The 27836-nt window shown below is 39.3% G+C and overlaps 1 protein-coding gene across 1 annotated transcript in view; it reads left to right on the forward strand.

The window, feature by feature from the left end:
• Positions 1–27836, forward strand: part of BTRC (beta-transducin repeat containing E3 ubiquitin protein ligase) — a gene marked incomplete at both ends in the record, with an annotated part of 197982 nt that overhangs the window by 23016 nt on the left and 147130 nt on the right. Inside the window, 2 exon segments of the mRNA XM_080694413.1 lie at positions 22555–22567; positions 22570–22592. Coding sequence (XP_080550539.1) covers positions 22555–22567; positions 22570–22592 — 36 coding nt within the window.

The raw sequence follows: 27836 nt of genomic DNA on the forward strand, positions 1-27836 counted from the left end.
TTTTGCCAGAGTCTTCCAGCCCTGTGGAATTCTCTTCCCAGCTGTGACCCTGTCATAAAGCAGAATTGCTCCACCTCCACCAGTGCACCTCTGTGCCTGGTGTATTTTCACTTTCATAGAAGTTAGCCAGTTGACTCTCCTCCCTTGCTTCCTTTATTAGAAATACCATAAACATCATCAGAGAGAAGAGGATGACCTTAATACTTGCTTTCCAGACTAAAGCACAGCCTTGAAATAGCTATTTCTTCTGAAATACAAAGTTTAATTTCATGCCCTGATTAGTGCTAGTACGTGCAGGTGGATATTTATTTTATGTAGATAAACTGATCTACTTTTGGAAGTTATTTTCTAGTCAGCAGAACTATACTTTCTTATGAGTAGTTGGCAGTAAATTATAGTTCTCATTAGTAAGTTTTGGGGCTTTTTTTCTAAGTATGTATTTATTGAGGTGGAAGTGGGAATCAGTCACCAAATTTTGACCAGACTAGAATTTCACTGATACTGTTTTCAAAGGCTCAGAAATTGGTGTATTTGTACCAGCAGCTCCAATTAATTAGCAGTAGATCTTGTTTTTAATTGATTTGAAAATGTACTTAAAATCTAGAAAGATTGGTTTCTTGTGAAAGAGACCTAAGAGCAGATTTTCTTCTTGAGAAATAAAATATATTATAGTTGAAATTTGAATATTTAGGGCTGGAGATATAGCTCAGTGGTAGAACACTTGCCTAGCATACAGGAGGCCCTGAATCATTTCCCAGTTCTGTTAAAAAAAAAAAAGTGTGTGTGTGTGTGTGTGTGTGTGTGTGTGTGTGTACACACATATTACCTAGTATTTAGAGAGGATTAAAAAGTAGGGAGATAAGCTAAGGACAAAACACGGAAGATTTGAAACTGGAGCACAGTGCTGAAATTGTATTGCTTACCCGAAGTCATGAAGTTAACTCTGTGTGTTGCAAGGTATTGAACCCAAGGCTTGCACATACTAGGCAAGCACTTGACCACTGAACTACATACCCAGTTCCTAAAAACGATTTTATTTTATTTTTGTGGTACTGGATTGAACCTAGAAGCATCCTACCTTCTAGCTACACCCTGAGCCCAATTTTATTTCTAATTTGAAACAGGACTCACTAGATTGATGAGAATCTCACTACTTGCTGAGGCTGTCCTTAAACCTTCCATCCTCCTATTTCAGCTTCCCAAGTGCTGGGATTACAGGCTTGTGCCACCACATCCAGTTTAAAAATTTTATTTAAAACATAAAGAACAAGCTGGGTGTGGCGTGGTGGTGCACGCTTGTAATCCTAGTACTTGGGAGGCTGAGACAGGAGGATCATAGTGTTACGGATTTTGGGAGAATATGGTTGTGGGAAACTGTTCCCCGGGAACCCCTGCGAGGGTCCCGGACACACTTTCCCCCAACCCATAACAAAATCCCAAATGACCAAAAACAAATAAACTGTGGGTTCTCGTCCTAAGCTAAGAATAAATATGCATAGCTTGGACAGTTGCTAAAGATTTAAAGAAATTTATTAGAAAGATAGAAATACAGAAAATAGAAATACAGCCCCATGCCAAAATGTCATGGGGGGGGGACTCGAAATGAATATACCAAAGGGATTACACGTGGACCGGACTTTTTTATACCCATGACCTTCATCTTGTTTACATAATTCTAGCCGGGCATGGTGGCGCACGCTTGTAATCCCAGCATTCGGAGGCTGAGACCTGGAGGATCTCAGCCTGGAGGATCGTGGTTCGCAGACAGCCTCAGCTACTTAGTGAGGCCCTCTGCAACTCAGTGAGACCCGGTTTCAAAATAAAGAATAAAAAATAGGGCAGGGGGTGTAGCTCGGAGGTCAAATGCCCCTGGGTTCCATCCCCAGACCCGCAAAAAAAAAAAAAAAAAAAAAAAAAAAAAGAATTGTTTACATAATTCTGAGTAGTGAACGTCCCTGTAAGGTACCTCCCCTTACCCTGTAAGGTACCTCCCCCAGCAAGGTGTGGCAAGGTGTCTTCTTTCATGAAGGGCAAGGTCAAACCTGTTCTATCCTCCCTAGATCATCATGTAGATCTGTCTTTAGGTAAAGGCCTAGTTCTCCTCTCTTAAGGTCTGTCTTTAGATAGAGACAGGCCTAGTTCTCCTCTCCTATGGAATGGTTAATTACTTTTGAGCTAGGTTAATTTACATTGGAATAGTTGCCTGCTTTTAGGCAGAAACCAAGTCCTTGCACAGATTTGCCCCTCACCCAATTTTTGAAATATATTAATAATCAGAGTTTTCTCCAATCTTCCTAGGCCATTCCCAATACTAGTACAGTAGGTTTGCGGCCAGCCTCAATTACTTAGTGAGGCCTTCTGCAACTTAGTAAGACTCTTTTTCAAAATAAGGAATAAAAATAGGGCTTGGGCTATACCTTGGAGGTAGAATGCCCCTCGGTTCTATCCTCAGTACTACAAATTAAAAAAAAATTATTTTAAAGTGAGACTGCTTTTTATAGAATTTAGATTCAGAGTAAATGCAATTAAATTGAGTAAATGCAATTCATTAGAAAGAAGCAAAGTCCAATTTTCTTGTGTGTTATTTACCTTACTGTCTAAAATTTCACTAAGTATGCATGGAGTTCTGAGAATCTGGTGCAATCATCTCATTCAAAGCTTCATAATCTTTTTTGTTTTTGATCAGGGTTCTCATTGAAAACCTTTTGTAGCCGGGAGTGGTGGTGCACGCTTGTAATTCCCATGCTTGGGAAACAGAGACAGGAGGGTCACGCAGGTTCGAAGCCAGCTGCGCTGGCTTAAGAGACCCTGTTTCCAAATAAAAAAATATAAAAATAGGTCTGGGAGTGTAGCCCGGAGGTAGAAGGGCTTCCAGGAACCCCAGAACCACCAAAAAAACCTTTTGTATACTGCAAGATTATATCCCTAGTCATGTAAATGTGCATATATTTTGTACACAATTTTAGGAGATTCATCAATCTCTGAATCTGTGATCCATGGTCCTTGAATCCTTGATCCATGGACCTTAGGGTAAGAACCCTGGTCTTAGCTGAGCATGGTGGCGCATGCCTGAACCCCCAGAACTTGGTAGGCTGAGACAGGAGGATCACAGGTTCCAGGCCAGGCTAAACAATTTTAGCAAGAAGCTCAGCAACTTAGTGAGACCCTATTTCAAAATAAAAATTAATAAGGATTGGAGATATAGTTTAGAGGTAGAATGTCCATGGATTTAATTCCCAGGTTCTCACCTCCCCAAAGAAAGACACTCTGGTCTTAATTTTTGGTTGTTGCATAATGTATTTTTAATTAAAAGCCTTTGCTAATTGAAAATTATCTTTTAACATAACTGTGACTTTAAATGAGGGTCTGACTGTAAGATCTGAGCTTCATAAAATGTCATATTGAAATGTTGAGTATATTGTTTGATAGTGTCAGGGAAAATGGTAGAGATGACTTGCTGGTGGTTTAAAAAAAATTGTACTGGAACATCCTGTTCTTAATATTCTCATTCCCCTTAGCTACTCAGGCAAACAGCCGTGATTTATCCCTGTCTGGAATGATGGAATTTTACTTGTCAAGGATATGTGGAGAGATACACTTAAATCCTTAGATTACTATCCTACTGGTATTTCTAGGATCTTTCTACTTTTATTAAAGAAATACTATGACTAACCAAATGCCCAGCAAGGTCAGTTTACCCTAGTGAGTGCACTTTACATCTAGGAGCATTTGAAATAAACTCTATTCTATCAAGGTCAACCTTAAGTACTGTCAACGTGTTCAGTTATTTATACTTTGCAGTTCTGGGAGACCTAGGAAACATTTATCATCTTCTCTTTTTCTTCTTAAGGTATCAGCACTGAGAATGCCATCCATCTAGTTAGCTCATTCAAGAAGTTCGTGATCATTTTTAGATCAGCAGTACACCTTGACCAAAAAAACAAGTTAGAATTTTATTTTAGGAATCCCATATGCCACTTGCAAAAACAATTTTTACAAAGTATCAGTAAAAAGTATAATGGAGAACTTTTTTTCTTTTTTCTTTTTGGTACTGGGGATGGAGCCCAGGGGCATTCTACCTCTTGAGTTACACCCCCAACCCTATTTTTTATTCTTTATTTTGAAACGGTCTCACTGAGTTGCAAAGGGCCTCTCTAAGTAGCTGAGGCTGACCATGAACCTGCGATTCTCCTGTCTCAGCCTCCCAAATGTCAGGATTACAAGTGTGTGTCACCATGCCAGGCTTCTCTCTGTTTTTTTTTTTGTTTTTTTTTTAATTGAACTCAGGGATATTGTACCTCCAAACTACACTTCAGTGCTTTTTATTTTCCGTTTTTCTTAAAAATTTTATCCTTGGGTTTTTTTTTTTGTTTTTTTTTTGTTTTTTTTTTTTGGTACCAGAGATGGAGCCCAGGGGCATTCTACCTCTGAGCTACACTTCCAGCCCTGTTTTTTTATTCTTTATTTTGAAACGGTCTCACTGAGTTGCAAAGGGCCTCACTATATAGCTGAGGCTGTCCAGGAACTGCAGTCCTCCTGTCTTAGCTTCCCAAATGCGGGGATTACATGCATGTGCCATCACAGCTGGCTTTTTTTTTTTTTTTTTTTCTTAACTGCTTTTTTTTTTTTTTTAATTTCAAAACAGAGTCTCACTAAATTGCTTAGACTAGCCTTGAGCTCGAGATCCTTTTTTTTTTTTTTTGGTGGTACTGGGGTTCCTGGAAGCCCTTCTACCTCCGGGCTACACTCCCAGACCTATTTTTACATTTTTATTTGGAAACAGGGTCTCCTAAGCCAGCGTGCATGGCTGGCTTCGGACCTGCGCGATCCTCCTGTCTCTGCCTCCCAAGTGCGGGGATTACAAGCGTGCGCCACCACGCCCGGCGAGCTCGAGATCCTTCTACCTCATCCTCCTGAGTAGTTGGGATTATTGGCAAGTGCTATTGTACCTGGTTTAACTTTTTTTTAAAAAAATAATAATGCGCCGGGCGTGGTGGCGCACGCTTGTAATCCCCGCGCTTGGGAGGCAGAGACAGGAGGATCGCGCAGGTTCAAAGCCAGCCGCGAGCGCTGGTTTAGGAGACCCTGTTTCCAAATAAAAATATAAAAATAGGTCTGGGAGTGTAGCCCGGAAGTAGAAGGGCTTCCAGGAACCCCAGTACCACCAAAAATAATAATAATAATAATAATAATGCATTCTTTCAATTTGGAATAGTTCAAATAGCAGTATAATTATTTTCAAATAAAAATTCTGGAAATTTTATATTTTTCAAGATAATGCAGCTGAGTTTAGTGTTGCATGCCTGTAATCCCAGTACTTAGGAGGCTAAGATAGGGAAATTGCAGGTTTGAGGGTAGCCTCAGCAAGTAGTGAGACTATGAATCATTGTACCCTGACCCTGTTTCAAAATAAAGATAAAATAGGGCTGAACGTGTAGCTCAGAGGTAAAATGCCCCTAGGCTCAGTCCCCAGTGCCAAACAAAAAAATAATAATTATACAAAATAAATAAAGATAATTGCCAGCTGGGTGTGGTGGCACATGCCTGTAATTCCAGTATTTGGGAGGCTGAGACTGTTGGTTTGAGGATTGCAGGTTCGAGGATAGCCCTGGTAATTTAGTGAAATTCTCTTTCTGTGTGTGTGTGTGTGTGTGTGTGTGTGTGTGTGTGTGTGCGCGCGCGCGCGCACATTATTAGGAATTGAACCCAGAGGCATTCTATCTCCCACCTACACCCCCTGCCTTTATTTTTATTCTGAAACAATTTTCCTAGGTTGATGAGAGTCTTACTACTTTCTGAGGCTATCCAAAAACCTGTGATCCTCCTGTCTCAGCCTTCCCAGTATTGGGATTATAGGCATGTGCCACCATGCCTGGAGACAAGACACCTTGGGGGATAGCTTAGAGGTAGAATGCCCTTGGGTTCAGTCCCTGTTACCACATATGCATGAATGCATACATGATAATTTCCAGAGGGTTTTGTATCTTGGTAGGTGCAAGACATATAGATGAGTTATTTAAATATAGAATTCATACCCCTCAAAGTCATTGAAAAAGTACTCCTTATGTTAGGCAGTTTTCCTGTCTTTGGATTTCACTTTGCTTTCATTGAGGGATATTAGTTTATTCCTGAAATAAGGGTTTTTAATCAGTCATTTAGTATCAGAGAAAAGCAGGTTCTTCTACTTTCCCCCTTGCCATAGAATACATGGAGCCACAGACTGACCAGTTGTGAGTAAAATAAAAGCATAATTCCTCTTATTCTAGAAACAAGAGAAATAAAGAGAGTCCTAGTCTGAGCACATAAAGGTTAAAATTCTTTCTAATCTAAACAGGATATAACAGTCTTGAGAAGAGTGGTAGGCGCTTGTCATAAATGCCTGCAATTCCCTGGCTAGATATGTCAGATAGGGCAGGAATAGCAGTTTGACCAGTGAGTTCCAGCAGGTAACAGCAATAGCACAGATACAAATGCTTGTCCCAAACTCACACAGGGCTGGAGATTTAACCAGGGACTCTCTTTTGAGGGGTGTTTTAGATAGGTCATAGCAGTTAGCAAGAATGCTGTGACATGTGCACAAACAATTCACTCATCTTGTCAAAGTGCATCACAAACATCGTCTGCACAATTCCAACAGCATTAGCACCTCAGTTCACATTATTGCCCTGTAATAAAATTATATCACCTTGCAATATTGACTCCATTGTAAGGTAGCCTTTGTTGAGTTTAGACCTCACAAAGAGATTGGAGCAGGTTGGAGGGAGATGGACTTTTGTGTATTAGTTTAGCCGTTTGTTGGTTTAGTTTTCGTGTGAGGGTCTAGCCAGGGCATCTAGCATTGGAATCTGTTTTGTCCTAGCCTAACCCCCGCCCCGCCTTCTGTGGTACTGGGGATTGAACCCAGGGCATTCAACCTTCAAGCTAGAGCCCTAGCCCTGTTTTATTTTTTACTTTGAAACAGGGTCTCACTACGTTGCTGAGGCTGGCTGTGAACCTGCAATCCTCCTGTCTCAGTCTCCTAAGTACTGGGATTATAAACTTGTGCCATCATACCTGGCTGCCTTTTCTTTTAGCATCCTCAGTACTGTTCTGGGCCCATTACTTGGGCCCTACCTAAAAATAGTGTAACTTTCCTCTCGCTGGAGTTGCTTCATTTTCATTGTTATACTGTTGGAGTTCTACATTTTCCTGAGTGTGGAAAAAATATTAAGCAAAAGACCTTTTAATTAGCTAATTAATGAATGAATCGATTGTGGTACCAGGGATTGAACCCAGGGCCTTGTGCATACAAAGAAAGTGTTCTATCACTGAGTAACACCCCAACTCCCCCCTCCCCCTTTATTTTTAGACAAGGTCCTGCTAAATTGCCCAAGGTGGCCTTAAATTGGGATCCTTCTGCCTCAGCCTCCTGAGTAGCTGGGATTATAGGCCTGTGCTATTATGTGTCTACCTAAGAAAAAGCTTTTATGAATAGTTAGGTTAAGGTTAAGCCCCTTCTTGTTTTTTCTTCCTTCCTTCCTTCCCTTCCCTCTTTTCTTCCCTCCCTCCCTCCCTCCCTCCCTCCCTCCCTTCCTTCCTTCCTTCTTTCCTTTCTTTTTTTGTTTTTGCGGTACTGGGGATGGAACCCAGGGGCATTCTACCTCTGAACTACAACCTCAGCCCTACTTTTTATTCTTTATTTTGAAACAGGTACTTACTGAGTTGCAAAAGGCCTCACTAAGTATTTGAGGCTGTCTGCGAACTGCAATCCTCTTGTCTCAGCCTCCCAAATGCTGAGATTACAAGTGTGTGCCACCACGCCTGGCTTATTTAATAATTTGGAATGTCAGCGGATTATTTTTTAATAAGTGAACTTAATAAAATAATTGTTATAGAAGACCTTAAATTTGTTTTTGATTCTCAGGTTTGGTTAAATAAATTTTATTTTTCAGTTCACTGCATACTATAAAATTTATTTAATTATCTCAGCTGTGATTAAAATTAAAATGGGTCTTGTAACATTAATATGTGAAAATTAGTTCTATCCTATAAAAATACTACAATGTTATAAATAATCTTTTACATGCCTTTGGGGGACTAATGGGAAATTTAGTAGCATTTACATATTTTCTTCTTAGATAGCAGTAATATTTACATGTTTTGTTTATAAGCAGTAAATATATATATACATTCATATATATATATATATATATATACATACATGGTATGGTAGGATGGTATACTGATATGGTGGGATGATGGGAGTTTTTAACTTATCTTTGTCAGCAGAACTTAGTGGTTGAAGTTATAAGAGGTAGTGTTTTGCAGCCTGGTGTTGTTGTGCATGCTTGTAATCCCAGTACTTGGGAGAATGAGACAGGAGGATCGCAGGTTCGTGGCCAGCCTCAACAACTTAGTGAACTTAGAATGAGGCCCTCTGCAACTTAGTGGGACCCTGTTTCAAAATAAAGAATAAAAAAATGGGGCAGGTGGTATAGCTCAGAGGTCGAATGCCCCTGGGTTCCATCCCCAGACCCACACACACACAATAAAAAAGAAATATTTTTTTTGTGTGGTACTTGGGGTGGAACCCCAGGGGCATTCTACCTCTGGGCTATACTCCCAGGCCTCCTATTTTATATTTTATTTGGAAACAGGGTCTCACTATTTCTTAAGAGCTTTACTAAGTAGCTGATGCTGGCTTCGAACCTGTGCGATCCTCCTGTCTCAGCCTCCCAAGCGCTGGGATTACAAATATGTGCCACCAGGCACAGCTTAAAATAAATAGGGTTGGGAGTGTAGCCCAGATGTTGAATGCCTTTGGGCTCAACCTCAGTACAAAAACAGACACCCCCCCAAAACACTTTGCTCACATGTCTCAGTATGATAGTTCTTTTTTTTTTTTTTTTGTGGGTCTGGGGATGGAACCCAGAGGCATTTGACCTCCTTGCTACACCCCCTGCCCAATTTTTTATTCTTTATTTTGAAACCGGGTCTCACTGAGTTGCAGAGGGCCTCACTAAGTAGCTGAGGCTGTCCGCGAACCGCGATCCTTCGGTCTCAGCCTCCCGAATGCTGGGATTACAAGTGTGCACCACCACGCCCGGCTTGTATGATAGTTCTAATAACTGATGTGTTTCAGGAGCCAGAATACTTTTTTTTTTTTTTTGTGGGTCTGGGGATGGAACCCAGGGGCATTTGACCTCTGAGCTACACCCCTTGCCCTATTTTTTATTCTTTATTTGGAAACCGGGTCTCACTGAGTTGCAGAAGGCCTTACTAAGTAGCTGAGGCTGTCCACGAACCACGATCCTCCAGGTCTCAGCCTCCTGAATGCTGGGATTACGAGCCAGAATACTTGAAAAAAGAAAATTTTTTTTTTTTTTTTTTTTTTTTTTTTGCTTTACTGGGACTTGAGCCCCCAGGGGCATTCTACCTCTGTGCTACACCCCCAACTCCATTTTTTTTTTTTAAGTACTGGGGATGGAACCCAGGAGCATTGTACCTCGAACCTTCACTCCCAGCCCTATTTTTAAGTGTATTTATTTATATATATATATATATATATTGTTTATATATATTTTATTTATATATGTGTGTGTATATATATATATTTTTAATTTTTTTAATTTTTTTATCTTTTTATTTTTTGTGGGTCTGGGGATGGAGCCCAGGGGCATTCTACTTCTGAGCCACACCCCCTGCCCTATTTTTTATTCTTTATTTTAAAACAGGTTCTCAGCTGGGCATGGTGGCACATGCTTGTAATCCCCGAGCTTGGGAGGCGGAAACAGGAGGATCTTGCAGGTTCATAGCCACCCTTGCTGGCTTAAGAGACCCTGTTTCCAAATAAAACTATAAAATACGTCTGGGAGTGTAGCCTGGAGGTAGAAGGGTTTCCAGGAACCCCTGTACCACCAAAATAAATGAATAAATAATAAATAAATAAATAAAACAGGGTTTCACTAAGTTGCCAAGAGGCTTACTAAGTAGCTGAGGCTGTCTGCGAACTGCGATCCTCCTGTCTCAGCCTCTGGGAATGCTGGGGTTACAAGCATGCACCCGGCTAAGTGTTCTTATTTTTGAAATAGGGTCTCACTCAGTTGCAAAGGGCCTTGCTAAGTAGCTGAGGCTGTCTGCAAACAACCATCCTCCAGTCTCCACCTCCCAAATGCTGGGATAACAAGTGTGCACCACCCCAACCCTATTATTATTATTATTATTATTATTATTTATTATTATGTGGTCTTGGGGGTGTTAACCCAGGGGCTTTCTTCCTCCGGGCTGTACTCCCAGACCTATTTTATACTTAATTTGGAAACAGGGTCTCACTAAGTTGCTGAGAGCCTCACTAAATAGCTGAGGCTGGCTTCGAACCTGTGTGATCCTCCTGTCTCAGCCTCCCAAGCGCTGGGATTACAAGCGTGCACCACCACGCCTGGCTCCAATCCTATATTTTTAAATCTTTATTTTGAAACAGGGTCTCACTAAGTTGCAAAGGGCCTCACTCAGTAGCTGAGGCTGGCCACAGCCTCCCAAGTACTGGGATTACAAGTTTGTGAAATTTTATACCGCCAATTCTGAGCAATAATTGTTTTTCTTTAATTTAATTTAAAAATAATTGTTTTTCTTTACTATGAATGCAGATTTTTTTTTTTTTTTAGAAAAACTCAATTTATGCTGTAAATGTATTTGAATGTTAAGAATTTCCTCAGGGTTCTTCTTCTTCAGAAAAACTTGAATGCAAAGTAAAGATTTTTAAATGTAGGTGAGTTAGTATGAAGCTACTCTTTTCTGTGGTACTGTCAACAGATCGTGTTGGATAATCATAACAAAGTAAGTTTTTCAGTGTTGTTCCTGTTTTCTGCCTGGGAAAGTGTACAGAAAAATGTTACTGCTAAAGGTAGACAATCTTTAGATTTCTGTTTATATTAAGGTTCTTTGATTCTGGTTTGTTTTTATCTATTTGTGTTTTATTTATTCATTTTTTAGTACAGTACTGGGGATGGAACCCAGGGACATTCTACCTCCGAGCTATACCCCAGCCCTATTTTTTTTATTCTTTATTTTGAAACAGGGTCTCCCTGAGTTGCAAAGGGCCTCAGTAAGTAGCTGAGGCTGTCCATGAACCTAGATCCTCTGTCTTAGCCTCCCAAATGCTGGGATTACAAGCCTGTGCTACCACGTCCAGCTCAGTTTGTTTTTATATGATGAAAATCTTTGTGAAAGTAACTTTCTCTCAGAAATTTCATTCATTCATTCATTCATTCATTCATTCATTTTGCGATATGGAATTGAACCCAGGGGCATTCTACCTCCAAGCTACACTCCCCATCCCTATTTATTATTCTTAATTTTGAAACAGGGTCTTACTAAGGTGCAGATGCATTACTAAGTAAGTGAGGCTGGCTGCAAACCTCCAATCTTCCTGTCTCAGCCTCCCAAGTACTGGGATTGCAAGCATGTGCCACCACACCTGGCTCTCCAAGAGATTGTTTTTGTTGTTGGCTTTTTGTTTGCAGTACTGGAGATGGAACCAAGGGTCATTCTATCTCTGAGTGACACCCCCAGCCCTATTTTTTATTCTTTATTTGGAATAGGTTCCCACTGAGTTGCAATGGGCTGAGCTCACTAAGTAGCTGAGACTGGCTTCGAACCTTTGCATTCTTCCTGTCTCAGCCTCTCAAATGCTGGGATTATAAACGTGCGCCACCACGCCTGGCTCCCCAGAGATTTTAAAGTTTGTTATTGTATATATTTAGTTAGGATTCTTTCTTCTTTTGTGTCTTTTTTTTTTGGTACTGAGGATTGAACCCAAGTGTGTTCTACCTCTGAGCTATACCCCTAGGCCTAATTGTATTTTTCATTTTGAAACAGGGTCTCACAGAGTTGAGAGTATCTTTATGTTGCTCAGGCTGGCCTCCAACCTGTGATCCTCCTGCCTCCGCCTCCCAAGTACTGGGATTACAGGTATCCATCACCATGCACAGTTAATTAAAATTTTTATATAAGCTGTGTTTTTTTTCTTTCCTCTTTACAAGGAAATCCAATGTCCTTAAGAATGCAATCCTAAAGTAAAGTTGTTCCATATTGGAGAAAAGCAGATGATGTGTTTTATGGCAACTCAAATGGGGAAAATGAAAACAGCACAGATAAGCTGCATCTTGTTGTCATAGAAACCAAGTTGTGAGAATGATTAAAGCCCGTCTAGAAGGATGTATTGCAGCTTTTGTTCATTGAAAATGCATGGTGTGAGAAAAGACAAAGAATTGGTTTTAGACAAAAGTTCAATCCTTCTGGTGTCAGAAGTTCTTAGTACCCCTGTGTATGGGTAGATTTCTGTTCTTTCTAATCATATTTCATCTCAGTTTTATTGACCCATGATCATAATGATGGCATGAAGGAGAGATAAATGTAATAAGTATATGAAAAGGCTGTGAATAAAATTTTTTGGTGGCAAATTTATTATTTATTTATTTATTTATTTTTTGTGGGTCCGGGGATGGAACCCAGGGGCATTCGACCTCCGAGCTACACCCCTTGCCCTATTTTTTTCTTTTTCTTTTGAAACAGGGTCTCACTGAGTTGCAAAGGGCCTCACTAAGTAGCTGAGGCTGGCCATGAACCACAATCCTCCTGTCTCAGCCTCCTAAATGCTGGGATTACAAGTGTGTGCCACCACACCCGGCTTGGTAGCGAATTTAGGAGGAAAAAATTTAAAAATTTGGTTTCTGAAAATGACTTTACAAAAGTGTTTTCCTTTTCTTCTCCCTTTTCTCATCAAGTACTTAATTTTTATTCTTTTTCCTACCCTGTTGCTGTATCAGTTTAGTCCATATAGGTCAGACTACAACATAAACATCTAATGTCATGGCAGTCTATAAAGCATGAAGTGGAGCATTGTGATCACATATGAACAGATGGATTTGATGGTAAATGTTAAGTGTCCTATAGGTGTAAAGAAATTTATTTTAGCTCTGCCTTTGGAACTTCCTTAGTAACCAAAGCTTCTTAAGTATTTTTTTTAAATGCCATTTTCTTTTTCCCAACTTCAAATGTTTTATCCCAGTGGAGTGGAGACACGCTAGAAATAAACCTGATGACAGCTGTGCTCTTTGTTCAGCAGCTGGCTGCTTGCACACGTTTGTGGTAATGGAATCGGCATCTCTGTATTAGAGTATTGATCTGCTACTTGGTAGGTATTGTGTAAAACAAGTATCCCAGTAACTGTATTAAAGTGGCTTAAGAGCAGGTAATAATACAAATGAGGTAGAAGAAGATGGAATTCTGCAAGACTGGATGCATACTAATGTATCCGTAAAGTTGAAGATTTTATGTAAAGACATGTCTAAATCTCCATATTTTTACTCACATTTAATTGCAAATAGTTGACTATTGCCTGAGGATGAGTTACTTAAAACTAATTCCATTTTCATTTGCCCTTCAGTAGTGGTTTTACATTTATGCCTCTTTTGAAGTATTAATATTTAATGTTACAGCGTCACAACTGGCATGAACAAAGTCAGCTGAGACATAATATTGACTGGCTACAAGGACAGTTGTAACCCATTAGGTATTTTCAATCAGGATCAAAATATTAATGCTTATTTTGCTTATATATAAAAGTTGATTTTTTTTCCCTTGTGGCTCTAAGGATGGAACCCAGGCACATTTGACCTCCGAGCTATACCCCCTGCCCTATTTTTTATTTTTTATTTTGAAACATGGTCTCACTAAGTTGCAGAGGGCTTCCATGAACTGCGATCCTCTGGTCTCAGCCTCCCAAATCCTGGGATAACAAGTGTGTGCCACCAGGCCCGGCTTATATATAAGTTGAATTTTATAAGTAGTTTTCATTTTAAACATAGCCTGACTAGCCGGGTGTGGTGGTGCACGCTTGTAATCCCACCATTCGGGAGGCTGAGACCGGAGGATGGTGGTGCTACTTAGTGAGGCCCTCTGCAACTCAGTGAGACCCGGTTTTAAAATAAAGAATAAAAAATAGGGCAGGGGCTGTAGCTCAGAGGTTGAATGCCTCAGGGTTCCATCCCCAGACCCGCAAAACAAAACAAAACAAAAACCCATGGCTTGACTAACCCAGAATCTATCCTTTTATATATAGGTTTAGAGAGAAAAACTTTAAAAAGCAGAAAAAAGGGCTTGAGGATGCATTTAGTGGTAAAGTGCTTGCCTAGCATATATAAGATCCTGGGTTCAAGCCCTAGTTAAAAAAAAAAAGTGGGAGAAGTTCTGATTATTTTTCCTTTTTTTTTTTTTTTGTGGTATGAGGGATTAAAACAAAGGACATTCTACCTCTGAGCTACGTCTATAGCCCCTTTTATTATTTGCTTTTGAAGTAGGATCTCTCTAGGTTGCTGAAAGCTTCAATAGATTGCAATAGTCCTTAAACCTGCTATCCTCCTCCCTCAGTTTCCCAACTACTAAAATTACAGGCATTTGCCACCATACCTGGCTTGATTTTTTTCTTTTTCTGTTTTGGTGGTCCTGGGGATTGAACCCAGAAGCATTCTATCTGTGAGCTAACCCCCCGCCCTATTATTTTTTATTTTCAAAGAGGGTCTCACCAAGTTTCTGGAGTTGTTCTTGAACCTGCAGCCCTCCTGTCTCAGCCTCTCAAGTACTAGGATTACAAGCATGTGCCACCACACCTGGCTTGATATTTTTTTCTCTTTTGTAGTACTGGGAATTGAATCCAGGTACATTCTGCTTCTGAGCTACATCCCAAACCCTTTATTTTTGGTATTGAAACAGGGTCTGCTAAATTGTTGAGGATCTTGCTGTGTTGTTGAGGCTGTCCCCAGATCTGTAATTCTCTTCTTAGCCTTCTAAATACTGGGCTGACAGGCATGCACACCATGCTGGCTGATGTGTTTGTTTGTTTATTTTTGTGGTACTGGGGATTGAACTCAGAGGCATTTAACCTCTGAGCTACACCCCCAGGCTAATTTTATTTCTTATTTTGAAACTGGGTCTTGCTAGGTTGATGAGAGCTTCGCTTCTTGCTGAGGCTTTCCTCAAATATCCTCTCAGAGGCTGAGACAGGAGGATCACAGGTTCAAGGACAGAGCCTTAGCAAGTAGTGAAGCTCTCAACAACCTAGCAAGACCCCATTTCTAAATTAAAAAAAAAAAAATAGGGCTGGGGTGGAGGATGTGTGGCTCGGAGGTAGAATGCCGCTGGGTTCAATCCCCAGTACTGCCCCCACCAAAAAAAAAAAAAAGTTTTGTGAAGCCAGGTGTGGTGTGGTTGCATATGCCTACAATCCAAGTACTTGGGAGACTAAGTTAGGATTGTAGGTTCAAGGCCAGCCTCAGCAATTTAGTGAGATCCTCAGCAACTTAGCAAGACCCTGTTTCAAAATAAAAAGTAAAAAGAATAGGGGTTGCCCCTCAAGAGGTAGAAGCCTCGGTTTAATCCTTTATACCAAAATAAACAAAAATTAAAAAAGATTGAGAGTGTAACTCAGAGAATGCTCCTAGGTTTAATCACCAGTACCAAAAAAAAAGAAAGGTTTAGTGAAAAATTAATTTCTCCTTATTTCTTATGGTAGTAGGTCACCCATGACTCATGATATAGGTCACACAACTTAGGCTATTTAGTTGTTCAGATATCTGATGAACAAACAGGTCAAAGATTCCACTAAGAAGTTAACTAACATTTTGTAAAGCAGCTTGGAAATGAAGGCTGGCTGTATGTGCCTGTATTCCATTGTGCCTAGATTGTGGCATCGTTGGTATTTAATGATGCATGGATTTGAATCTCCCTTTCTTCTCACATATCTTGGAACAGAAGTTTTAGAAGCTAGTTTATAAATCTTTAAATACACTTTACATTAAAATTAGATGTGCTGGTTTTTAGATTAGTGTCTAAGAGTGGGCAATATCATCAGGTTGTACACTTGAGGTTTACTAGTTTGCATCTTGGCTTATGACAAATTGGATTGGAAGGTCAAGTTCTTTATTTTCCTGGAAGAAGAAAAATTATTAGGTATACTCATCATTCCCCATTTCACTACTTCTTGTCAGATTTTACTTGCTTCAGAAATATTTGTTTTGTATCCTTCTTGTGAATATGTAACTCTTAATACTAATGTCCTGAGAGAAAGGAGAATTTCTTATCTAACCTCAATAATAACCACACCATCACAGAAAATGTCCTCACGACATATCAAGCAATCAAATAGCCAATAAATCTATTCTGCTAAATTCCATAAACTGGATGGGGAGGGTAGATAATGTTCATTTTGTTACTTACCAGGAAACATGACACTTGGTTTTTGAAATGGTTATTTATTTCATATATTGTAGCTGCCAATCAGTCAGCCATTTGAGAGTGAAGTAAACAGTGCTGAAAAAGGAAGGTTTTTTTTGTTTGTTTTCTGCTGGTCTGTGGTGCTTTACAAATCAGATGTAAAATGGTTGCATTTATTATGTAGGCATTTATTCTCTTTCTAATGAGTAAATAATTTTATTTTCTCTACTCCTACACAAAAGTTAAATTAAGGAGTACTCAAGAGCTGGGAGACTCGGTTTGCAGTGGTTGAAATACGTTGAAATACCCCATTTGATATAGCAGGGGATCCTTTCATGAACAGAGTTTCCTCTCTCTAAGGAGAAAGCTCCGTATAGCTCCTTTTTGAGTCCACTGTAAGTGCAAACACTTCTGTAGAGGGGGATGATCCAAAATATAGTGTGGATGTTTGTCTTTTTTTCTTAGGAAAGGATTCTCTTTGCCAGGGAAATAAGGGACAAAAGCACTAATCTCTTGTGGCAGCCAGCCTGGTCTTAATATGTGGATTATTAACACAACCCTAATCTGTGTTGAATCATTGGAAATGCTGTGAACAAACTGTGAGCAAACATGTAAATTCATGGGAGTGAAGTGGAGGGGTATGCAAATGCTTTTTATCGACATGAAAGACTGTTTCAACTCTTACTTACTCTAGTTGAAACTAAGCTTTCCTTTTCTGTTTTCCCCTCGTTTTTTCTTGCTCTCCACTTCTCTTTCCCTCACCCCCTTCCTGTCCTCTCTCTCTCAGAAATAGTCTAACCCTCCCAAAGAGCACTGAGATCATTTGGAATGTGTGTATAGGCCAATTCCACATCATCAAAAATTGTTGTGTAACCCCATGATTCCCAGGCCTCAGCTGGTGGCCTAGTTATTTCAAATAATATTTAATGCAATAAATTCTAGAGCAATAAAAGAATTTGGACAATCCTTAGAGCTTATTGCAATGGGATTTGACTTGAATTTAATACAATGGAATTGTAGTATACTAGATTTTTTTTTGTGTGTGTGTGTGTGTGGCATGATTTTAAAAGTCTTTACGTACAGGTGTAGTGAGCGAGTCGGTAAAACCTAACCTAAGGTAATTGCAGTTTTACTGTTACCAAGGAAATGAGCACTTCAAAAATATAGGAATTCTCTTTAACACCAGATGATGTATTTTGTTTTTGGTACTTGGGTACTGACCCTAGGAGAGTTCTATCTCTGAACCACACTCCCAGCCCTTTATTTTATTTTTTGTTTTTGAAAAAGGGTCTTGCTAGGTTTCTGAGTCTCTTTTAGTTGATAAGGGTGGTGTTGGATTTGTGATCCTCCTTTCTCAGCCACCCAAGTACTGGGATTACAGGTGTATGCTACCATGCCAGGCAGTACCAGGTGATTTTTAATAATGTGGTAAAGAAACTAAGTGAACATCCTTTCCATTCTGTTATTGGGAGAATAAAAGACACCACCTGGCTATATGCATAAATTTGTTTACTGATTTGGTTGGTTTCCTGTACATAAGTATTCGAAATGACTTTTTTTGGTACAAGAAACTTGTGGCCTCAAGGCATTAGTATGTTGCTTGCTAATGTTGAATATTTTATGTGATTTTAAAAATTGTTCCTATTTTATTCTTTAAAATTCAACAGTCTTACAATAAAATTATTCATAAATCAGATATTTACAACTTATTGTGTTGATACAAATGAAAAAAAATAAAGGCACAACTATTTGGTAGTTAAGAAAACCAGAATGTCAGTGTTAGAAAAACTGGGTTGAGCTGGGCATGGTGGCGCGCGCTTGTAATCCCGGCGCTTGGGAGGCTGAGACAGGAGGATCGCGTAGGTTCGAAGCCAGCCTCAGCTTTAGTGAGGCTCTCAGCAACTTAGTGAGACCCTGTTTCCAAAATAAAATATAAATGGGTCTGGTAGTATAGCCCGGAGGAAGAAAGCCTCTGGGTTCCACCCCCAGTACCACCAAAAAAACAAAACAAAACAAAACAAAACTGGGTTGTGCTGGGCGTGGTAGTGCACGATTGTAATCCCAGCATTTGGGAGGCTGAGATCAGAGGTTCACGGACAGTGTCAGCTACTTAGTGAGGTTCTTTGCAACTCAGTGAGACCCTGTTTCAAGATAAAGAATAAAAAATAGGGCTGGGAGTGTAGCTGGAGGTAGAATGCCCCTGGGTTCCATCCCCAGTTCTGCAAAAAAAAAAAAAAAAAAAAAAAAAAAAAATAGAGAGAGAAGAAAAGAAAAATTGAGTTGTTTTATTCTAGAGTTCTTATCTCATGCCAGTGACTTTTAAGAGCTTTTGTTTCCTTCATTGAAGCAGAATGGTAAAAATGTTTTTTATAGAAAGTTATGAAAAAACTGTATTAATTTGCTTTGGGTCATTTTAGTCTCTCTGGTAAATTCCTAATTAGGAAGGCCTTTTTAAGACTGTATTCTAGTCTCACAGGTACAGAGCTCCTCCATATCTGGTAAATCTAAATTCATATGTGAGGAGGTTATGTTTTTTTAAAGTATATTATTTACACAATTCACTGGAATGGCTCCTTTGGAAGTTGGGTGGCTCTCTTATGTAATTATGTACTTAGTAACCCTGTTCTACACAGCAGTAGAAATTCAAGTAAGAATAATTTACTGCTTATGCATAGTTATTAGAATTTTAAAGCATTTGTTTGTTCAAAATTCTAGTTTATCAGACTTTTATATTTGACTAATTACATACTTAATAAATAATGATGAATAAAATTTATTTTAGAAGGCAGCCAAGTTTGAATTTTAACAGTTATAAAGTAAGCATCAGGAGCTTCTCCCCTCTCTCTCATCCTCATCCTTTTAAACAAGGGACTTGTTTCTGTCTCTTTAGTCTAAGTTTTGTGGGAAAAGTAACAATTCTGTTTTTAAAAGTCCATATTAGAGTGTTGGAGAAATACTTTATTAAAGTATTGTTAGAATTCTACTAAGTCACAGAACTGTAGAATTTTATTGCTGTAAGTTACTGTTAGAAATGTTTTAATCTAAGCCGGGCGTGGTGGCGCACGCTTGTAATCCCCGCACTTGGGAGGCAGAGGACAGGAGGATCGCGCAGGTTCGAAGCCAGGCGCATGCGCTGGCATAGGACCCTGTTTCCAAATAGAAAAATGTAAAAATAGGTCTGGGAGTGTAGCCCGGAGATAGAAGGGCTTCCAGGAACCCCAGTACCACCAAAAAAAAAAAAAAAAAAAAAAAAAAAAGAAATGTTTTAATCTAGCTGGGGGTGGTGATGCACGCTTGTAACCCAGACAGGAGGATCCAGGTTCATGGCCGGCCTCAGCTACTTAAGTGAGGCCTCTGCCACTTAGTGAGACCCTGTTTCAAAATAAAGAATAAAAAATCGGGCTGGGGGTGTAACTTGGAGGTAGAATATCTCTAGGTTCAATCCTTGGCACCACACAAAAAAAGAAATATTTTAGTCTTATATTTTACCAGTGAAGAAGCTTACGTTTAGAAAAATTAAGTGAACTGCTCAAGGTCGTACAGTTTGTTTGAGGATAAGTCTATATTCTTGGATTAGTGTAGCCATTCTTCTCAGCTATCATGATAATCCAACAGTTTATTTCATCAGAGATTTCTTAAATACTCCTGCTATGTGAAAAACAGGAGGCGAGGCATACAGAAGTGGTAAGGACAGTATGATTTTCTATGGTCTAATAGTAATATCAAACAAATAATACTTTACATTTTTATCTTAATGTGTCTAGTTTTTGTAATACTTATTACCATGTGGTGGCTAAACCTTTTATTATTTATTTATTTATTTATTTATTTATTTATTTTTTGTTACCTCCGGGCTATACTCCCAGACCTATTTTATATTTTATTTGGAAACAGGGTCTCATTAAGTTGCTGAGAGCCTCACTAAGTAGCTGAGGCTGGCTTCAAACCTGTGGGATCCTCCTGTCTCGGCCTCCCAAGTGGGGGATTACAAACATGCACCACCACGCCCAGCTGGTGGCTAAACCTTTTAAGTTTTTTTTTTCCTTAATATTTTTTTTAAGGCAGAGACTCATTTAGTATTTGCAAAGTCAATCCAGTTTCATTTTGGAAGGCCTAAATAAAATATTTTTTTAAGCATTGATGGTATTGTTGGGAGTTATATATCTGTGTTTATCAGTTACTTTTGGTTTCCACTAACAGATTTCCTCATTTCCCCTTTAAGCAAGAAGGTGTAGTTATTTAAGGGTATAGAAATAGTTTATGGAACTAAAGGGAATCATGTGCAGTTAGACCTCACAAGGACCTGAAGCGCCAGGCATTAGAATACCTTTAGGATTCAAGTTCCTTGGATAAATCCCACTTAACTATTGTATATAATCTTTTTTATGTTATATATATTTTTTGTACTAAGGATCGAATCCTGGGGCATTCTATCTCCAAGTTCTACTCACAGCCCTTTTTATTTTTTATTTTGAAACAGTTCTAAGTTGCTGAGGCTGGTCATCTCAGCCTCCCAAGTACTGGGATTACAGGTGTGCACTACACCTGGATTGTTGTTGGATTTATTTGCTAATGAGGATTTTTGCCCGTTCTGTTCATAAGGAAAGTGGTTTTTGTAATCTCTCTCCATTTTGCTGCTGTTGAGCCTAGCCCATTCAATGAGTTTTAAAATTTCAATTATTTTCACTTATATTTGTTTTCTTTTTTTTTTTTATATGTTGTTTCTTTCTGATACATCTTTCTTTCAAGAGTATTTGCTCAGCCAGGCGTGGTGGCGCATGCTTGTAATCCCAGCATTTGGGAGGCTGAGACCGGAGGATGTAAGATGGCGGTTCGCGGACAGCCTCAGCTACTTAGTGAGGCCCTCTGCAATTCAGTGAGACCCTGTTTCAAAATAAAGAATAAAAAATTGGTCACGGGGTGTAACTTGGAGGTCAAATGCCTCTGGGTTCCATCCCCAGACCTGCAAAAAAAAAAAAAAAAAAAAAAAACAGAGTATTTGCCCTTGGTTATTGGAACATTTTTATTGTAGCTATTTTAATGTCTTTGTCTTTGAAGGTAATTCCATTATCTATATCATTTTGGTACTGATCGATGCCATTTGAAATTTTCTCCTTTTTTGGTATGCATATAATTTTGAAATTGTATTTGGAATTTTTGATGTGTATGATATTATTTTAATATTATACCATTTGTTCATATCTAGGTAAAAAATGTTGATATTTTTGTTTTATCAGATATCCAACCTACATGGGTTCACCTTGCAAGTTGGAGCAGCTTTCTGTAGGGTTGTGATTTCAGTGCAGTGTTTATCCCATTTTGAAAGCCTTTGCAGTGCCATTGATATCTTTACCTTTTTTTTGGTGGTGCTGGGGATTTAACCTAAAGGCATTCTACCTCTGAGCTACACCCCCAGCCCAATTTTTTTATTCTTTTTTTTGTGTGTGTGTGGTACTGAGGGTGGAACCCAGGGGCTTTTCTACCTCCAGGCTATACTCCCAGACCTATTTTTTTATACTTCATTTGGAAACAGGGTCTCGCTAAGTTGTTGACAGCCTCACTAAGTAGCTGAGGTGGGCTTCGAACCTGTGTGATCCTCCTGTCTCAGCCTCCCAAGTGCTGGGATTACAAGTGTGCGCCACCACGCCCAGCTTTTTATTCTTTATTTTTGGAACAGGGCCTTGCTAAGTAGCTGAGGCTGGCTGTGAATCAAATCCTCCTGTCTCAGCCTCCCAAGTACTGGGATTTCAAGTGTGCGCCACCATGCTCAGCTTCATTGAGATATTTTTCTGTGTGTGTGCCATTTAGTGACCAGCCAGGGATCTGGGTGGTAGTCTGTCTTGGAGTTCAGTTCTCACAGTCTCTAGTTGGGTGTCAACACAGGAGTTCACCAGCTACTTTATGGGATTGCTTTCCTGACTTTCTCTTCTCTGTGATCTCTCCAGTTCTGCCTGGTTCTCAGGGGCTCCCATTTTCAGTCCTCCATGTAGAAAACTACATATGTTACTGCATCTGGGGTTAAATGATGAGAGGAAAAGGATGCAGTAGGTTTTACAAAACTCTCCTTTTTAGGATCATAACTCCTCTGGCCAAAGAAGGTTTTCTTCAGAATTTTAGGCTCCTGCAGGTCTCTGCTTCTACTGTGGCTTTTATGATGGGACTACTTGGAGAGAATGAAGAGAACATGAAGAAAAATGGGCATTTTCCACCATTCTCCCTATTAAAATATCTGTTCTTCCCTTGAGCTACAACTAAAAGGCTTTACCTGGAGCTCTCTTTACCTATACCAGTACTCACTTTTAGGCTACAGTCCAGGCTGAGGTTGGAGGAACAATAAAAAGGTTATTTATCTGGGCATGGTGGCGCACGCTTGTGATCGCAGCATTTGGGAGGCTGAGACAAGAGGATTGAGCAGACAGCTTCAGCTGCTTAGTGAGGCCCTTTGCAACTCAGTGAAACCCTGTTTCAAAATAAAAGAATAAAAAATAGGGCTGGAGGTGTAGCTCAGAGGAATGCCTCTGGGTTCTATCCCCAGTACAGCAAAAAACAAAACAAAAGGTTTATTTAGAGCCGGGTGTGGTGGGCATGCTTATAATTCCAGTACTTGGGAGGCTGAGACAGGAGGATTACAGGTTCACAGCCAGCTTCAGCTGCTTAGTGAGGCCCTCTGTAACTTAGTAAGATCCTGTTTCATAATAAAGAATAAAAAATAGGACGAGGGGTGTAGCTTGGAGGTAGAATGCTCCTGGGTTCCATCCCCAATATTGCAAAAAAAAAAAAAAGGATAAAAAATAGGGCTGGGGTGTAGCTAGAAGGTAGTATGTGCCTGGTTTAAGTCCCTGGTACCACACACACACACACACACACACACACACACACACACACACACACAGTTTATTTATTGTTGGTTCAGTGCTGTGTTGAATTCTTCCCCACCTACCTGCTACTGTTTAGTCTTCAAGTAGCTGGTCTTTGTGTTCTGTCCATTTTTAGTAGCTGCATTTGCTGAGAGATACAGTAGAGTGTGTGCTTACTCCAGCTTACATGGGACCAGACCTTTTTAGCTCTCTTTTTGATACTTGTTTATGCTGACCAACTGCACACTCTGAAAAGAGTATGTCTTACTGTAGCTGTTGAGTTCTGTGTTCTAGGTTAAGTCATTGAATCAAGTTCATTTATTATGCTTTTCAGTTTTTTCATATTCTCCCAAGTAGTTGAGATAGGTTTGTCAAAATCTTAGCCTAACATTGCAGATATGTGTATTTTTCCTTTAGTTCTTTTTTCTTTTTTGGTGATGCTGTGGATTGAACCCAGTACCTCCCACATGCTAGGCAATCTCTATCATTATACCCCCTATCTTACTTCTTATACTTTGAAATTTTATTGTTACTTTTATGATTGTTCTTGATGAAGGAACCTTTTTTATTATGAAATAGCCTTTTTTTATTGTTCATATACTTTGTTCAGAAGAACACTTTTATGTTAATATAGCCATTCTATGTTTTTATGATACAGCTTTTTTAAGTTTTAAAATTATCTGTATACATTAATATATAATTGTGTCTTTTTATTTTTAGTACTGAAGATTAAACTCAGAGACATTCTACCTCTGAGCTACACCCCAAGCCCTATTTTTTAATTCTTTATTTTGAAACAAGATCTCACTAAGTTGCAGAAGGCCTCACTAAGTAGCTGAGGCTGGCTATGAACTTGCAGTTCTCCTGTCTAGTACTGGGATTATAAGAATGCACCGCCACACCCAGCTGACCAGCTAAATTTAAAATTTAAGTTTTTTTGTAGCATTGTATCCAAAAAGTAAAAAGAAGTGGGACATGGTGGCGCATGTTTGTAATCCCAGCATTCGGGAGGCTGAGACAGAAGGATTGCAGATTCAAGGACAGCCTCAGCTACTTAGTGAGGCCCTTTGCAACTCAGTGAGATCCTGTTTCAAAATGAAGAATGAAAAGTAGGGCTGGGTGTGTAGCTTGGAGGTAGAATACCCCTGGTTCCATCCCAAGTACTGCACACACACACAAAAAAAGTAAAAAGAAACTTGAAATTTTTATAACATGTTTTTTAACCCAGTATAATTTATTATTATTTCAACATGTAATCAATATAAAGTTATTAATGATATATTTTGCTTTACTTCTTATCCTCCCTGTGATCTTGGTAATTAAACTTTGAACACACTAGGCATGGGCTATATCACTGAGTTACATTCCTAGCCCCCTTTTTTGTATTATCTTTAAAATTCAGCAGATATTTTATAGTTATAGCACATCTAAATATGGGCAATTCATCATTCAGATGTTCAGTAGCTACATGTGACTACTGGTTATTATATTGAGCAGTGTAGGTTTAGATTATTTACATTTAGTGTAGTTATTGGTATAGTTGGGGTGAGGGTCCTGGAGATTGAACCCATGGATTTTATACCACAGAGATATACTCTCAACTCTTTTTATTTTGAAACAGAGTCTCACTAAGTTGCCAAGACTAGCTTCAAACTTGTCCTCTTGTCTCAACCTCTAAAGCACTGGGATTACAGGTATGTGCCACCACACTTAGCTGTTATAATTAGTTCTAAGTCAACCATTTTGCGTGTGTGTGTGTGTGTGTGTGTGTGTGTGTGTGTGTGTGTGTGTGTGTACTGGGGATTGAACCTAGGGACATTCTACTTCTAAGCTACACCCCCAGCCCTGTTTTTTATTCTTTGTTTTGAAACAGGGTCTCACTAAGTTGCAGAGGGCCTCACTAAGTAGCTGAGACTGGCTGTGAACCTTCAGTCCTCCTGTTTCAGTCTCCTATGTACTGGGATTACAAGCGTGCACCACCACTCTTGACCTGTGTTTGTTTGTTTGTTTATTTAATTTTGTTGTTGTTTTGCGGGTCTGGGGATGGAACCCAGGGGCATTCGACCTCTGAGCTACAGCCCCTGCCCTATTTTTTATTCTTTATTTTGAAACCGGGTCTCACTGAGTTGCAGAGGCCTCACTAAGTAGCTGAGGCTGTCCGCGAACCGCCATTCTCCAGTCTCAGCCTCCCGAATGCTGGGATTACAAGCTGCTGGGATTACAAGTGTGCGCCACCACGCCCAGCTAGGCCTGTGTTTTTTATTTAAAAGTTTTTTTCTGCTTCATTTTGGATAACGGTGTGTGTGTGACTAAGGATTAAACCCAGGGATATTTTACCTCTCAGCTATAACCTCAGCCCTATTTTATTTTTTTAATTTTAAACAGGGTCTCACTAAGTTGCAGAGGGCCTTAAGGGGTTGCTGAGATTGGCTGTGAATTTGTAATCCTGCCTCGACCTCCCAAGTACTAGGATTACAGGCACGTGCCACCACACTCAGATGGATATGTTAATTTTATTAATATTTCATTTTATCTCTTCTGTTGGCTTAGTGGTTATTTTTTTATTTGTTTTAATGGTTCCTTTAGAGATTACCATATGCATTAAAATATTGAAGTGAAATTCACATAGCAAAATTAACCATTTTAAAGGAAACAATTAGCCTGGCATGGTGATGCATGCCTATAATTCCAGTACTTTGGAGGCCGAGACAGAAAGATCACAGGTTCTAGGACAGTCTCAGCAACTTAGTAAGACCCTCAACAACTTACCAAGACCCTGTTTTAAATTAAAAAAAAAAAAAAAAAGATAGGGCTGGGGGTCTAGCTCAGAGGAAGACTGCCCCTGGGTTCAAATCCAGTAACCTCCCCCCAAAAAATTTAAACAAATTTTGTGGCATTTAGTATATTCACAATATTTTGCAATTATAAATCTAATTCTAGAACGTTTCCATCATTCTATGTAAAGCGGGAGAGTACAGTTAAACAGTTTTTTTTTTAATATTTCCTCCTAGCCCTTTGTAATTACCAATCTACATTCTATTTATGTGTATTTATCTTCTCTATTTCACATAAAGGGAAGCATATAAAGTGTAACCTTCTGTATCTGGTATCTTTCACTTGGCAGGATATTTTTGGAGTTCATCTATCTTGTATGTAAAACAAATTGTTCATTTGTTCATTGGTAAATATTTGGACTGTTTCCACCTTTTGGCTATTTTGTATAATGCTGCTATGAACATGTATGTTCATGTATTTAAGTACTTGTTTTCAGTTCTTTGGGGTATAAACTTAGGAGTGGAATTGCTTTTAGATTTAATTTTATTTATAGATTTAATTTTAAATGTTGTGTATTAAGCCAGGCATGGGGGCTTGGGAGGCTGAGACAGGAGAATTGCACAGGTTCAAAGCCAGCCTCAGCTACTTAGTGAGGCCCTCAGCAACTTAGTGAGATCCTGTTTCCAAATAAAAAATATAAAATAGGTCTGGGAGTATAACCCAGAGGTAGAAAGCCTCTGGGTTCCACCCCCAGTACCATCAAAAATAAATAAGTATTACTTTAATGAGTATCTGTATTTTGTTTTGTTTTCTTTCTTTTTTACCTCCATCATTCTTCCTTCCTCCCTTTCTTTTTTTCTTTTGCAAGCCTATAATTCCAGTTCTTAGGAGGCTGAGACCCAAGAATTGAAGGTTTGAGGGCAACTTCAAAAACTTAATGAGGTGCTCATCAACTTAATGAGACCTTGTTTCAAAATACAAAACAGGGTTGAGGTTGTAGCCCATAAGTAGAATGCCTTGGGTTCCATACCCAGTACCCCAAAATATAAAAATAAAAGTAATGGAATTTTTTATTTTGAGACAGGGTCTTGCTTGAGTTGCCCAGGCTTGCCTAGAGTTTGAGCTCCTCCTGCCTAAGCCTTCCAAAAAGCTGGGATTGTGGGTATGTGCCGCTGCCCCCAGCTGTTTTCTTTTAAAAAAAGTTTAGTTTGGCTAGCAGTTGAGTTTCTTTCAGCAACACACACACACACACACACACACACACACACACACACACACACACACACACACACTTCTGCTGGAAAGCTGGGCATGGTGGCACAAACCTGTAAATCCAGTATCTGGGCAGCTGAGACAGGAGGATTGAAGGTTTGAGGACAGCCTCAGTAACTTTCTTAGTCAACCTAGTGACACCTTATTTCAAAATAAAACAAAGGAGGGTTGGAAGTGTAACCCTTGAGATAGAATACTGCAAAGCCCCTGGGTTCAATCCCTAGTGTCCCTCCCCCCCAAAAAAAAAAAGTCTGGTGGAGTTATTTCACAGTATTGAAAGTGCAAAGGATAGAACATTAGAAGTTGATATGAATTTAAAGCGACAGTCCATCCATTTTTGTAGAGATTCCTGATTCTCTTGGCTTGATGACTTCATCAGTTTGAGGAAATTCTTAGTGTCTCTTTAAAGGTTGCTCTTTCATCCTTTTTCTTTCTGGGAGTCTAAAACACATATGTTACTTTTTGCTTTGTCATTTGTATTTCTTACATTCTTTTAGTATTTTTTCATCCTTTATATCTGGTTCAGTACAGTGATTTCCTTCCTTTCTTCCTTATCACAAAATCTCACTTGTATTTAATCTTCTCTTAAGCCAATCTAATAAATTCTTAATCTCAACTTTAATATTTTTTAGTTATAGAATTTCTATACTATGTTTTAATTCCAGTTTTCTAGTACAATTC

This window comes from Muscardinus avellanarius (assembly GCF_963383645.1).
Source record: "Muscardinus avellanarius genome assembly, chromosome: 4".
Taxonomy (NCBI): Eukaryota; Metazoa; Chordata; class Mammalia; order Rodentia; family Gliridae; genus Muscardinus; species Muscardinus avellanarius.